Below are 15134 nucleotides of genomic sequence, written 5' to 3'. Positions count from 1 at the left end.
GGCGGTTTCCTCTGGAGATGGTAATTCCTCTCCTCCCTGTTGTTGTCATGCTTCCACCAGCAGTGTCTGCACCAGGGAGACGAAGACATATTGGTGTTAATGAAAAGCCCTCCTAAACTCTCCTCCCCGCATGAATGTTTAAACATGCTTGTCATAACATTCATTCGCTCACACATGACAGCTAGCATCTGCAGCTGCCTTGCTTCGCCCTCAATATTTTATCATACCATCTCCCCTAACCCCACACTAGCACAATGGCTGTGTGTTAGCAAACTGAATTATAATGACTCAAAACAGGCTGCGTTCAGACCCAATGCCAGCGCAAGCCATACATAATGGATTCAGCAACACCGCAGATCTCATAATAGTGCAATTAGTTGTCTTAAATATGAAAGAAGGAGAAACTGAAGGAAATGTGCTTGTAAATAGAGGGAAAGATAAAGATGATTAGAGAGAGGAGGGGGAAAGAAAGCAAGAAAATGTGTAGAAAAGTAAAGAAAGTGAGGTTCATGAACAGTTCACTGCTGGACTAGCGGTACACAGAATGCTCCCTCAAAGGTACATTTGTTACCTCTAAAGTACAATATTGGTCTTTAAGAGGACCTCCCCAGCAACAGCATTTGTAACCTTTCAGGTACACACTGGTGCCTTTATTTCTGAGTGTGCATGTGCTGTATGCTATTCACTAGTTCTTTGAAATATTGCAGGTCAGCAGTTGTGACGATTGTGGCGATTTTGACAGAAGTGGTTCACCATGGAAACGGTTGGTCGGCAACCCTCAAAACACCCTTGTACCTCTCATCACTCCCCGCCGCTTCTCACTCCCTCTCTGCCAATTTGATTGGGCGCACAATTGAAATGTCATGCTTCAGCAACACACATGCACCGTATCAACCAGACGGAAACGTCGGGATGAAAGAACGGGGCACGTTGAACAAGTCAAAAATGAGAGAAAGCAGAGACTAACGCAACACCCGAGGAGGAGGGAGAGGGCTTTGGGTTGAGCTTTATATAACTGTGGTGTCTCAGATGGCAGCGCGAGGTGTTTGCATTTATCTTAACATTGTATAGTGGACCAGAGGCTTCGAACAGATGCTGAATACAGAACCAAATGAATATTAATGCAGAATCAATTACCTTAGGGAAATGTTGTCTTAAGTTAGCTCTGCTAATGCACAGGCCTCACCTTGAGCAGAGTAGAGGCAGTGGGGGTAAAGTCTGGAGAGAGACGTGTTTGTTTTTCCCCTAACAAGCTTGTCTAACCAGCCAAAATGGAACTGTCCAGCCACTCCCCTCTTCTGATATCACCTTTAACGAAATGAATAATTGAGTGATCAGCCTTGTTTTGATCATTGTCTCCGCCAGTGTTTTCAGGGGATTTGTAAGTCTGTTTGTTTGTCAGTCAGCAGGATTCTCCAAAAACTTCAAGGCTGATTTTTATCACACACGGTAGAGGGATGTAGTATGGGCCAAGGAGGAACCCTTTAAATCTGTGTTTTGGTGAAAAACACCATTGAGAATGTAGTAAGGGGTTACTGTGATGCTTGTGGGTTTTCATCAAACAGTGTTCCCATAGTCAGGTGACAAATTTTAATATTTCACCATAGAGCAAGAAACTGTTGTAGGTGGACTTTGAATGGTGAGATCTTTTTTTGATTTTCACACGTTTGATGAGAATCCTGATCTGAAAACATTTACTAATTAATTCTCCACATGATGCACAGCAACATAATATGTAGTAAGTGGGTGTATGTCTATAGCGCCACCTGGTGGACACAGGAAGTGATATCCATTCTTCTTTGCATGCAGTAGTCAGCTCCTTTATGCAAAATCCAAACATTGTCAGGCACATGGACACAGACACACAGCCACATGCACTAATATGTGTAAGGGTGCGAGGGCCCTCTCATCACTGCTTGCAGTTCTGATTATTGATAGTGGCTAAACGCTCACCCTGGTGCCCTCTGAGTGCTCTTCCAGTTTAAAAAGTATCAAACACACAATTGCGAAATGTACTGGCTTAGGGTTTTTTGCACTCAAAATAAGCTTTATCACCTCTGTATTTGAACATAACAAAAGCTAATCAGCAAAATTGAGTTTTTAAAGTCCCTTTTACTTTTCACTCAGTGGTGCCAAAAATGACAAAAGTCTTTTTTCCCTGTAGTACAGCAGTTTTCGGGGTCTTTAGAGGTGACACGTTGTGTAACCAGCTTAGCAGTCTGTATCTGTGCTTCTGCTGCTGCTGCTGATCTGCATAAGTGACTGTGGCACATTTCAAACCACCGGCTCCTTAAAGCCCCTTCTAAATCAGTGTTAAAGCCCTGATAATAGACCCCTCTGACCAATTGATTGGCCTTCATATGTTTACAGCTCACTTTAATTGCCTCAAAAAATACCATTTATTAGCCACGTTTGTCCCTGTAAGTATGCATGTGTGCGTGTGCTTGTATGCATGCCTGTCCATCGACAAAAAGGCCCTATTGATTTATCAGCATCGGGATTTGTCCCGTTCACCGTACATAAAACCCCTGCGAATGTGCTGCTCAAAATGGGAAATGGCCCCATCGATTCCCTTAAGTTGGAGCCCAAATGCTAAAGATTTTTGGATAAGCTTTCTCATTACTTAAGCTGAAATCAATAGGGGAGAGCATGGGTCTAATGAATGAACGGGCCACAGATCAGATGGGGTGTGCTCATCCCTGGCCTGTCCTGGTCGATCTGTGTGTGTGTGTGTGTGTGTGTGTGTGTGTGCGCGCGCGCGCGCGCGTGTGTGTGTGTGTGTTTGTGGGAGAGAGAATACCTGACTTTCATACATCACTAACTCCTCCTCCCACTAAACCCTTATTTCTTTGGCACTCAAAAAAATTCAGTCAAGGTCTGTTTGTGTCTTTTTTGTTTCTGCTCAATTAACCTCTCTTTTTCTTCACCTTCCTTCACATCTTGTTCCTGTGCGACAGAGCATATTCTTCTGAAAATAAAACATAAAATATTAGTGGAAATCAGACTGCTTCTGAGTAGAGATGATGACAATATTACATGGCCCGTCTTCTTCACTTGCAGTTCATATAATTTCCATGCATAGAGCTTGGTTAAGTTATTTTATGGGATAAAAGGAGAGTCGAGCATGATGGCAGCATGGAACGCAAAGATGAATTCTTACAAAAACACAAATAAAATATTAATTAGAATGCATTGCTTTAATAAATTATCACAGTCGTAATAAAGAAATCTACCATACCAATAGGCACATCCGATTCAAATGGACCCTGTAGAAGTCTCTCCTAGAAACTTCCATGGAGAAAATATAAAGATATACAGTACATACACAATCAGTAAATTAGTAAATTAATAATTAAAAGAATATGCAGTTCTTCAAAGATAAATGGTTTCTTTAACAATGAGTGTAATGTGGCTGAGTTACGTACTCATATCCAAAAAGCAGTCGAGTCTTGTCTGGTCATCATGACCCCCCCCCTCTGTATGACTTTTTCAATGCTGCAGAAACATAAAGTTGTTCAGTGATATTTTACATCACTAAATTGTGCAAAATGTCATTCCTTCCCATGCTTGATCTGGGATTGAAAGTCTCCATTGTCATAGGTAATGTTGGCTTAGGTTTGCAATCATGCCGATGTTTTTAAAAATGTCAGGATAAAAGTTGATAAAGAAAGAAAATAACTGCTTTTTGTCCCTTTCAGAAGTCTTCCTCTCAGCAGGTCACCAATGTTGGACAAATCTAGGTTTCTTGTCATCAGCCTTTTGCATAAATCATCCGTTTTCTTGTCTAATCAAGCTTGGTGTGGTGAAAGCTGTTAACCAACAATCTTTTTGCTTTTAAAAACAATTTCTTTCACTGTATAAGCCAGTAGATAGGACATCTCTGACCCACATAGCCAGCATATGAAAGAAAACGAATATTTACAGTGATTTGTGTCAAGGTACCGTGAAAAAAATTATTGTCTATGATTTTGTACAAATCCTCCGTAAAAGTCCATTTAAGTGCTGGCTACTGGAGGTCTTTGCTCTCTGAGTGGGCTTCTCGTTCTTATTATTGGTGTTCTCTTTGTCTCTCCCCAGTTGGAGGTCAGCAGGAAGCAGACAGAGCGACAGAGCGTGGAGCTGTCCGAGTGTCACCAGAGGGAGGAGACTCTTCTTTCAAAGGTACAGGAAATATGATGGGGGGGGGGGGGGGGGGATCAAATGCATTCATGAGAGACCTGTCCCCCGGTCCCTCACCATGAAAGGAGACTAGCTGAAAAAAAGCAAGAAAATGTAATGAAAATTCATCATCTGGCCTCATCTGGTGTCACAATCCCCAATTTCTCTTATTGGGGGAGGTTGGGGTAATAATTTTGATCTTATCTGTTAGCCTACCCTCTGGGTGAAAATAAGAAAATAAGAACATGCAACACCTACTTCAGCTGTCTCACACACACACACTATCTGTCTTTCATTCTTTTGAAATAACCAAATGATAGCGTATGGTGCATCCCTGGCAAGCGCTCAAACCCAAACATCTGTTCAGAATTTGTCGCCCTCATGGAGTGAACCACAGTTATTAATTAGCGATGTGTGTACAGCTGATATTGCAGCGGGGAACTATTCCATGAACCTCTAATAAAAATTGTCCTATCACTTCCCAAAAAGTGAATTAAGAAGCGTTCATTTGTGCTTATCAACATTATGAACACAGAATTAGACTCCAAATCTCATGAACGCTCCCAATTTTCAAACAGTAAACTCCCTGTCCCTTCCCGTCCCTCCCCACTAAGGTTCCCCGTCTTTTCTGCTCATAAATATGGAAAGCAAAAAGATGATGAGATTCACAGACAAGAAAGGAATCAAAATCTATTGTTGCGTGTCCTTTTCCTCGTGTAAAGTTTGGATTAAATGTCACACATTAGCATGTGAACTTTTAAATGAGCTTGTTTGCTCTCTGCGGTGTGGGGGCATGTAAATACCCGTCTTGAGTATGGAATGGGGATTGCTTCGTGGGGGGGTGGGGAGTGGAGGGCGGTTGTGGTGGTGGGGTTTCACAGGAATTGGGGAGTGTTGGGGCATATTTGTGTGTTGCCCCACCAATTAGGCCACAGCAGGGAACTGGAGAACCAAACGGCTGTGTGTTGACAGACGGGTGTTCCACACCTGAAGTGGCAGATGGGAAAGCTCCCCAATGATTATGGCTTCTGGTGATTTGAGGAGGAACTGATTGACAGGTACTGTGAAAATGAGATGATTGGCACACACTGTCACAATGAATCTACTCATGGGCAAATTCAGGTGTGTGTGTGTGTGTGTGTGTGTGTGTGTGTGTGTGTGTGTGTGTGTGTGTGTGTGTGTGTGTATAGCAACACTGTAACCCCATCAAGTATTCTCTATGCAGAGTTGAAGTGTGGCAAAAATGTTAAGAGTGTGTAACTTTCAGAGATGAGAATGAACAAAACAAGGTTATGGCAGTATTATTTAGACATAAATGTGCCCTTTACTCAGTTTTGTATATTCACTGGGGCGTCCAGGTAGTGCAACAGTCAGTTACGTTGTCAACCTACACAGGATCTGCTAGTTCAGTTCCGTGAGTGGCTAGGTTGGAAGGGGAAGGGAGGCCAGATGAAGGTATGAGTCCTCATTTCTGTCAGGGTGGTTGTCATGTGGGAGGGGATTTGGGGATTAAAAGCGTGATCCTTGCACGCGGGTGAAACTCCCGGTTGATGATTCCAAACATGACAAAGGAAGCATGAGGTAGTCTGCAGTGCTCCACCGAGTGGTAAAGGGAGAGGCGCTTCAACCAGGACAGGTCAGAAATGAGGTGAACTTTAATGTGCACAATTAGGGCTGAAAAATAGAGTAATATAAAAGAAAAGAAGACAGTATTTACCTCCAAGTTTCTTTTTGTCTGGGCATGTGTCAACTCGGCAGTCACACTCAGATGTGGGACAACACAAGCGAGCCGAGATGACCAAGAAAGGCTGGTCTTGACCTGCTTCTATTCGCAGCCTGGAGCAGTTCTTTTGCGGCCAAAACAGCTTGAGAACATTTCATACAGTTATGAAAATGTGCACAAAGCTTCGTCTCAAAAAAATATGCACTGTGTTTTTATTATATTTATATATATATATGTAATTTAGATTTATACTTTAAACCAAGGTCGACATGGATGTTTTAATCATGCGTCAACAATTATATGATCAATGGCATAAAGAAAGTGGCACGATAGTGTTTTTTCCAGATCAGCTCACATACCGTCCTCCTCCTCCTTTTCAGTGGCTCCCAGTCGGAGCCAAAAATCACAAAGGGGGTGGGGTGGGGTGGGGCTTTGTCTGGTCTGAGGTTGTCAAAATTAGATTTGCACATGTTAAATGAAATTATAATCACACACTCATGGGATAAGTGATTTTACACTAAAGTTTGTATGCAAAACTATTTCAAATTTTGTTTCTGTCTCTCAAAAACAGTAAGCTAAGGTCAAGACAATTATAGTAGATTATGCCGGTAGAGATGGGGCTTGAAGTTTGGTGTGTGTGTGTGTGTGTGTGTGTGTGTGTGTGTGTGTGTGTTTGTGTCTGACAACTGGAGGAACGGTTTGCCTGGTTATTGCACATTAGCTTAAGGGTTAATACTGTTGCTTCAATGAAACATCGAGTTCGAATCCTGGCCATCCAAGGTCCTTCTTGAATGGGTTTGTGTTTCCTCTGCAATCAAAAACATGTATCTTAGGTTATAATCCTCCTGTTGATACTCCTCCCCAAGCCATTTGTCACATTTTGAGACTCCTCTTCTTCTTCTCCTCGTGTATTTTTGAACTTCGGACTGCACAACCTGAAATCCGTGCCTTGTGTGAATGCACACTAAAATAATCCAGACAGAACATTGTTCCTGAGCTCACATATGCCACATTATCTATTTTTGCTACGATCCCCTTTTGTTTTAACATGTACGGCTGCTTATTTATTGTCACAATTTCCTCACAGTGAGGGTCTTGTGTCTGTAAAACACATTAAAATCATAATGCAATCTCTGCGAACCCAGGAGCAATGTTATTGTTCTATTATATTCACCGAACAGCGGCGTCCCAGCCTGTTTATCAATCCAATATCTCATAATGTGCTCCCTGCCTGGTCATTTTGAATATAAAAATATCTGGCAGTGTCAGTGTAGCATATTTCCTATATTTAGTATTTATCTCTTGTTCTGACAAGAATCTGACACATCCAATACAATATTTGATTAGTTGTTGATTATTTTTGTAGTCTCCAGGTGATATTGGATACATGTGCAGTATTATGTTGACTGTTTCATCTGGGTATCAAAATGATTTAGTGTGTACTCAGCACGCAGTGCCATTGACTAGCTTTAATTTCACTGCAAAGATGGGCTTTATTACTCTGCTACTCCCCGGACGTGTTTATGTGTGTGTCCTCGTGTAGCAACACCTGTACACACACACACACACACACACGCAGGCACACACTGATATCTGTGATACTGGCTGTGTTTCTAGCCTCTTCAGCATGTTATTACTATTCAATGGGAGAATCAAGTAAACCAACATGTGGAACAGCTCTCGCATCACATTCACACCAAAACCCGGCGCTCCCCAAAGCAAGAAACAGAGGGCTCCACTTTGCTGTGACAAACCTTACTTCTGATCAAAAGCTACAGAGCCATAATCATGTTTGTGCCGCTGAATTCTTTAACCTTTCAATGACCCTGCTGAATGCCAGCGGCCCAATCACAGAACCTAATTGAATCTGCTCGGCAAATGCCCCCCCCCCCCCCCACACACACACACACACACGCACACACACACACACACACACACACCACCCATCCAACCCCCCTACCGACTGATGAAAAAATAAAATTGCAGGTGAAAAATGAATACAGCAGCAAGCAGCAGAGAGAGAGATTGAGTATAGTGACGGCAATGGGGGTGGTGCAGGCGGGGGGGGGGGGGGGTTGCATTGCGGTTTTATAAATTCACAGATGTGCTCACAAACACACATCCAGACACGTACACACAGTCACACCTTTTTCAATCCTGCAAGAGTGTGAAGTGACAGAGAGAGAGAGAGAGAGAGAGAGAGCCAGAGAGAGAGAGAGAGAGAGAGAGGTTGGGCCAGGTTCCTGTTTCTCATTACCCCCTCGGCCCATTCGGAGGATATTCCTATAAGATAATCTGATTTATTTGCAATTTTCCTTTAAGCGGCTTAGTGTTTACCTCCAAGATTAATATTTCTCTCTGTTATTAATATCAGACTGTAATTAGGAGTGATGCGTCTAGCTCGGCAGTGCTCTGTGGCCGCCAGGCAGCTCGCTGGATGAAACTCTTGTCGCGTTCTCTGTGATCCTGTTTCACGACACAAAAAAGAAGTTTTGAAAAGAGGAAAGAGGCTGCAGGGTGTGGATGGAGAATTACAATCGGGGCGTACCTGAGTGGGTCTGTGTGTGTGCGTATGTGTGTTTGTGTGTTAGGGGAGGTTTAGAGCCATACAAATATGTGATTTCTTGGGTTTATGCGTGTGTGTGTGTGTGTGTGTGTGTGTGTTAGGGGAGGTTTAGAGCCATACAAATATGTGATTTCTTGAGTTTACGCACGTGTGTGTGTGTGTGTGTGTGTGTGTGTGTGTGTGTGTTAGGGGAGGTTTAGAGCCATACAAATATGTGATTTCTTGAGTTTACGTGTGTGTGTGTGTGTGTGTGTGTGTGTGTGTGACAGTGTGATGGTCCCCTCTGATTGATAAGGTGTCTGCGCTGGCTGCAGATTGCTCTTGCTGATTGTTTCTGAGAGCTCCAGCTGATTTATAATCAGAGCAGGATGAAGGATTGAGCTGTGGATTGCTTATCTGTTTAGCCCCCCCCCCCACACACACACACACAACATAAACTGAGAAATTATCATGTTGAAGACACACACACACACACACACACACGCAGGCACACACAATCCCATGTGAACGTAGACCGTCCTATTGAACACACTGCTGGGTTTTCTGTAATGCATGCACACGCACACACACGCACACACTCACACATGTGCGCGCACACACACACACACACACACACACACACACACACACACACAGGCCATACAGAACATAAAGAACATAAAGAGCTTTACTCATCAGCACTGTCATTTTTTTCATGATTGCCCCCCCAAAAACACTGCATTCAGTCTCATTTGTTTACCAGTCAAAATGTCAATGTCAGACATCAATCAAGTTAAAGAAGTACTTCAATCCCCGAAAGATGGCCTTTTTTTGAAAAAATAAAATATGCTGTAGACAGTCAAATAATAAGCAGAGAAGAGTGGCTATATGTACCCTTCTCACAACCACCAGAGTGAAATTGTCTACTCCCAGGATGTTTGCAATAAAACTCTCTTGCTGTTTCCCTGAATTTATGTTCGCCACGGTTGGCAGACATCATGGTGGACAGACTATCTTGAATTTTGGGGGAAGAAGCTGCATGAAAGCAGGGAGCTCTGAAAAACATGCAGGGAAGTTAAACTGAAAACGAGTTGATTTACTCAGAAGTTAACTATCAATGCTTTAGTGTTCATGTCATCACATCGCTTCCAGTGCAGTGCAGTGCTCAAATGCTTGGCCTCCTGCTGCTATTTAAATTCATAGAACATTAATACATCTGATGTGAGGTGAATAAGTACATATGCGCTTATTCTGTACACAAACATCCTTTTATACACAGATGATACAAATGGTAAAGATGAGTACTTTGTCTTTTATGTACATTCAACTATGTACCTGAACACATCCTGTGTTGATCTGTTACATGTGAAATATCTACAATAGAGCTCCGGTGGCTGATGCTGCACAGTCCCAGCATGCAACAGTCCAAATCAAAACCACCGCAGGAAAGAGCGATGTTCACTAGGATCACATGACTGCCACGCACATGATCCTAGCTGCTCCGTTCCGTATGGTTGTTGTGCCCTGATACTCCAGAACAGTCGAGGGCATGTAAAGGGGAGAACATTTTATCAGTTTCAGAAAGATCCGGAAAGACGACGGCACTGGGTTACTGTCATAAAACGTGCAAGAAGCGAGCAGAAGACAGAGCGCTGGGAAATCACAGATAGAGAATTCAATGCTTCCTGACATCAGTAGGTTACATTATAACTGCTCGATGTGCTAACACTATAACTAAGCTGCAAGGACACATGAGATCTTGCCAGATTGTGTCCATTTGTGCTCCTCCAAGCTATTGTAGACTTCCAGAGACTTTCCAGATGGGGACGAGGGGAAGTTGATCAGGTAATTATGGACGTCTGGATACTGCAGGTCTGGAATATTGTCTACTCCGGCTGACCCTAATAATGCACCTCAGTAATGTTAAATCTGTCAAGTTTTGCAATATATCTTTCAAGATCAGTGGATTTAAAGTGTCTTGTGAACTCAGACTGCTTGAAATTGAAACTGGTACCATTCATTTTTGCTCATTTCCAAAAAACATGGCAGTGTAAACAAAACCACTCACATGACGTCTGCAACTCTTTTCTCTGACTTTGTCTTTCCTGACATGGTGAAGTCAGTCGGCAGAGTCCTGAAGCTCTGTGGAGCGTAGCAGCTCAGCTCTGGTTTATTCAAAGTTTATTAATATTAAACGTGTCCCATGTCAAGCTGTCTCTAAAATATTGGCTCCCTCTTTGGGCTCTGAGCACTTCCAAAATGCAGTTGACCTATGCTGAAAAATGTACCTTAACGCCTCCTGCACAGTCACTTGTTTTAGTTGGTCTGCTGCAGTCTTTGCTGTTCCTCTTTTGAGAGCACTTTTGTCTCTGTCCCGACTCGTCACTGCTCGTCCTGACTGATGCACTCGCTAGGGGCCTAAAGCTCAGCCCTCCTGTGTGGCTCGACTAGTAGTGCTTTATTCAGAGTTTATTAATATTAAACATATCCACATTGTACCAAATTCAACACTTCTTTGGATCTCCAGCAATGCACATGCCAAGATTGACGTTATTGAGATAATTTACGAATCAATACATACAGAGCTTCCTTTCTGTTTAGTAAGTGTTTGTTGATTCAATAAAGAATTGGGGAAATTACGTGAGACTAATCCCACTTTGCACACTAGACGACGACCCACTAGACTTTAATGCTGACAGCTATTGTATGCCCTGTGGCACTGTGACAGCCCTCTGGATGTGTGTGTGTGTGTGTGTGTGTGTGTGTGTGTGTGTGTGTGCGTGCGTGCGTGCGTGCGTGTGTGTATGTGTGTTGCTATGTCTGCACCCTCTCTTCTCATTCTTACCTGCCCGTTTGATTATCTACTTTCTCTCTTTTCACAGTAAATGCACAGTGACAGAATCACAAAATAAGCACAATACAACAACAAAGCAAAATTAGGAGCTCTGGCATACAGACAGACGGACACACACACACACACACACACACACTGACGAATGGCAGCAATTAGATGGGGAAACCAAGCATGTGAGGACAGAGGAGCGCTGAGGGGCTGCAACTGCTGTATGGAACGTGTGTGTGTGTGTGTGTGTGTGTGTGTGTGTGTGTGTGTGTGTGTGTGTGTGTGTGTGTGTGTGTGTGTGTGTGTGTGTGTGTGTTTGGAAGGTATTCATCCTTCTAATGCACCATCCATCTGTCTAAATATCAACACTGTCTCATATGTCACTGGACAGTGGTTGTGGGGTGTTACATTTTCAATCTAGGACCAAATAAGAAAAAGACAATGCTCTTGTCTGAATTGGAAAAAATGAATTGTTCTTAGGGACATCTCAGACCTTTGTTCTCGCTGTGGTCATTAAGGAAATGGTGCAGGCAGGAGGAGCTGAAATGCTAGGATTTTTTTGTTTTGTTTCATGGTTCCATGTCTGAATTGTTTAACCCTTTGCCACAAAAACCTTGAGCTTTCTTAGCTCGCCTGCCTGTTGTCGGTTGAAGTAATATCTCTCTTTAAATCTTGTTAATGTGATAATAACTGGATTCAGAAACATGTTTACTTCCCTCAAGGAGATGCAATCATGGTCTCAACAGGAAAACGGTGGATAGTCCACATTAGGTAGGGAATGACTCTTACACCAAGTGGAGGAGTTCTTTGGTCTTGTTCTGGAGCTGGAGAATTGAAACCACGGGAGCATTTTTTGCGTTTGCTCTACAGCAGTGTTGTGACAAAGAGAAAACTGAACTGGCGGGCAGAGCTCTCAATCTATCCATCAGTCTTCATTCCTATTCTACCTATGATCATATCTACATAGCATCAGAAAGTCATATCATCATCAAGTATGAGTCATGACCAAAAGAATGAGATAGCAAAAACAAGTGGCTGAAATGAGTTTCCTCATGAGGGTGGCTAACGTCTCCTTGGGGAGGACGTCATCTGTGAGGGAATCAGAGACGAGCCGCTGCTTCATTGTGTCAAAAGGAGCTAGTGAAGGTGCTCGAAAAAGGAGTTATGGATGGATGAATAGATGGATGGGTGGTCAGGGTTATGTACAAAGTATGAAGCTTGATTTCACCATAGTTGATAAATTTTGAAGTATAGCATTTAACATGACAAAAAAACTGCAATACTTTACGTGGAGTTTTGCTGAGGTTGCCTTTGAGCGGTGTAGAATATCACTCCCTTTTCCCTTTGGTGAACACATGTACCTTACGTGTCTCTTATCTCTCATGTTCATCTTTTTTTCCTACAATTTCCCTGCATTTTACTTACATTTCATCACATTTAAATAGTTATGAATAGTTGATAATATTTTTGATGTAGAAAGTCTTTGTTTTGATCTCCTATTCATATCATTCTTATCAACTCACAAAAAGGCACCAAATTTGGGTTCTGGAAAATGGTACAGTTAATTGTACGTAAATGAAATAAAAACTATTCTTTTAAAATCAAATGAATTTGACCACAGAGTTGCAAAAAAGGTATAGTGGACCTTCCACCTAAACTTTTGCATCGATAACATCGAATTGATATATCTGAGTTGTTACAGCCGTACAGTATTCTGTATCAAATGTCTGCTATCTATGTTTCTTTTTAACTTTTAATCCTTTCTTTTTTCATATCTTTTATATTCCAGGTAGTTTGTCGGTGCGTGTGTGAGTGAGAGCTCATTTATTACTGTGTGTTTCTTTTGTTGCTGTAACAAATTTTCCCTAATGCTAACTGTTTGTAGCGCTGATTTATTCTCTCCTTTTTGTGCAGATTTTACAAGCCGGTGGAGATGTGTATTTGACAAAGCTATTGATGAATTACTTCACTTCTGATTGCTTACATCACAAATCATCCTGATATTATAACCCCTCTCATGCAAATAAGTGCTATTGTTGGTGTGCACGCGCCTGTAAGAGGGGAAAGAGAGAGAGAGAGTGAGGGCATGAATATGTGAGCCTGCACGATAATGCAGGCGTTTATTTACATATAGACTATACATGGAGAGTTAATGTATGTTGCCTTTGTGTGCTATGCTATGAATGTACGAGTATGTAGGTGTTTGTGTGCGCGTGCATGTTAACTGTATCGCTGGTGAGCTCATTTCTCTCAGAAATCAAAGTTAAACGGGTCATATATCATGAGAATATGTGACTAGGACACTTGTCTCTGCCATGCTCACTGTGTGTGTGTTCAAATGCAAGGTGTGTGGTGCAAGGGCAACGTGTGTGTGTGTGTGTGTGTGCGTGTGCGTGTGTGTGCACTTCTGCAGCTATGCGCACTCTCTTTTCTGTACGCGTGTGCATGGGTTTATGTGGTGGCCACTTGTCTTTGCCTGTGCTATGATTAATGGTTTACATTGGGCTGTTCAGCCATGCATGTTTCTTGGTTTATCGTTTTATGCTGTCTCCAATTAAAGGTCCATAACTTGAGTGATGGCTTCACGCCAGTGTCCATCAATAGAGGCCATCAGCAGCCCTATGCATCCAGGATATGGAAGCCACACACTAACTAATATCCTCTTGTTTCACAACCATTGGACCATCTATGTTTATCAATATGCAGATGTTTACATGTGCATGCACAGTATATGAATACATAAAAAAATAACAAGAAGCAGAGTGTAACCGTGTTGTAGAGTTGCACCCACAATTGGAATTTTCATCAAAAATATTTTGATTAAAATCAAATCAAGGATGGCTCGATGGACATTAAATTGTGTTTTTGTGCATAAAAATTCCATTTTAAATTAAATATTCTGGTGCTGCTGAGACATCCTGCCAATACATCATGCTCTACAGACATCTTTGTTTGGCACAGATCCTCCACAAATCCCACTGTAAATATTTTGATTTGGATTTTCAATGATAGTTACAAAAAAAAAAAGACAGTCCCGCTTATATTGAAAATGAAATTGCATTTGAAATGTCAGTCAAATAAATGCAATGAAATATTCTTTTTAGAAAGGCTATAGTGTTATTTTGCCGAACAACACAAATTGTCTGTGGCTTGGTTGGACATCTGTACTTACACAGTTGGCATTGGCTGCGAGTGGGAAGCCGGACAAAGGCATTTGTCCTGGTTGCTGCACTAGCGCCTCCTCTGGTCAGTTGGGGTGCCTGTTTGGGAGAGAGGGTACCTTCAGGGGATAGTATGATCCTCCCACTCTTTACATCCTCCTGGTGAAGCTCCACTTCGTCAGGTGAAGGTGTTTTCAGCCAAAGTGGGGGGTAGAGGGGCAGAGTGACACCCGTATAATGGATTGATTGGGTGTATTTGTGGGAGCAGTTGTGGAGAACAAAGGAACAAATGGTCAAAAACTATTGTTATATTTGAAAAAATTGATCGGTATTTGTGTAAATCTAGTGTTAGCTCTTAAAAACTTATCTTCATACCACAAAATGAAGTGCCGGTAGGTCAAAATAATATATTTAAAAATAACCAATTCATCATCAAGTCATTGGGTCTATTAATTGTCTCGAATAAGTTAAGTCTCTCACTAATGTCATCCATTTTTAATAGAGGAAACTAAAAGCCTTTATAGCTGAATAAGTGAGTGTTTTACATGTAGTTTTTTGCATCATATACACGCAAAACCTTTGTGTAGTCATGCGTTTCACAAAGTCTGTGTGCCAGTAAAAGGGATTTATACATCTGGACATGTGAGCTCGCACACGGACACACGCGCGCCGCACAATATCATTTCACGCAATATTATTTCTCAC

At 42.1% G+C, this 15134-nt stretch overlaps 1 protein-coding gene across 5 annotated transcripts in view; it reads left to right on the top strand.

Annotated features, from left to right (window-relative positions):
- pmfbp1 (polyamine modulated factor 1 binding protein 1) overlaps positions 1–15134 on the top strand; it is a 122861-nt gene that overhangs the window by 45139 nt on the left and 62588 nt on the right. For all 5 annotated transcript variants that reach the window (XM_086191041.1, XM_086191042.1, XM_086191043.1 and 2 more), the window contains exon 8: positions 4078–4161. In XM_086191041.1, the coding sequence (XP_086047167.1) occupies positions 4078–4161 (84 nt within the window). The remainder of the gene's footprint in view (positions 1–4077; positions 4162–15134) is intronic.

This window comes from Aulostomus chinensis, chromosome 21 (assembly GCF_037954235.1).
Source record: "Aulostomus chinensis isolate RoL2024-O1b breed Wild chromosome 21, RoL_Achi_v1.0, whole genome shotgun sequence".
Taxonomy (NCBI): domain Eukaryota; kingdom Metazoa; phylum Chordata; class Actinopteri; order Syngnathiformes; family Aulostomidae; genus Aulostomus; species Aulostomus chinensis.
Note: the sequence above shows the minus strand (reverse complement) of the source record. Positions and strands in the feature narration are given on the sequence as shown.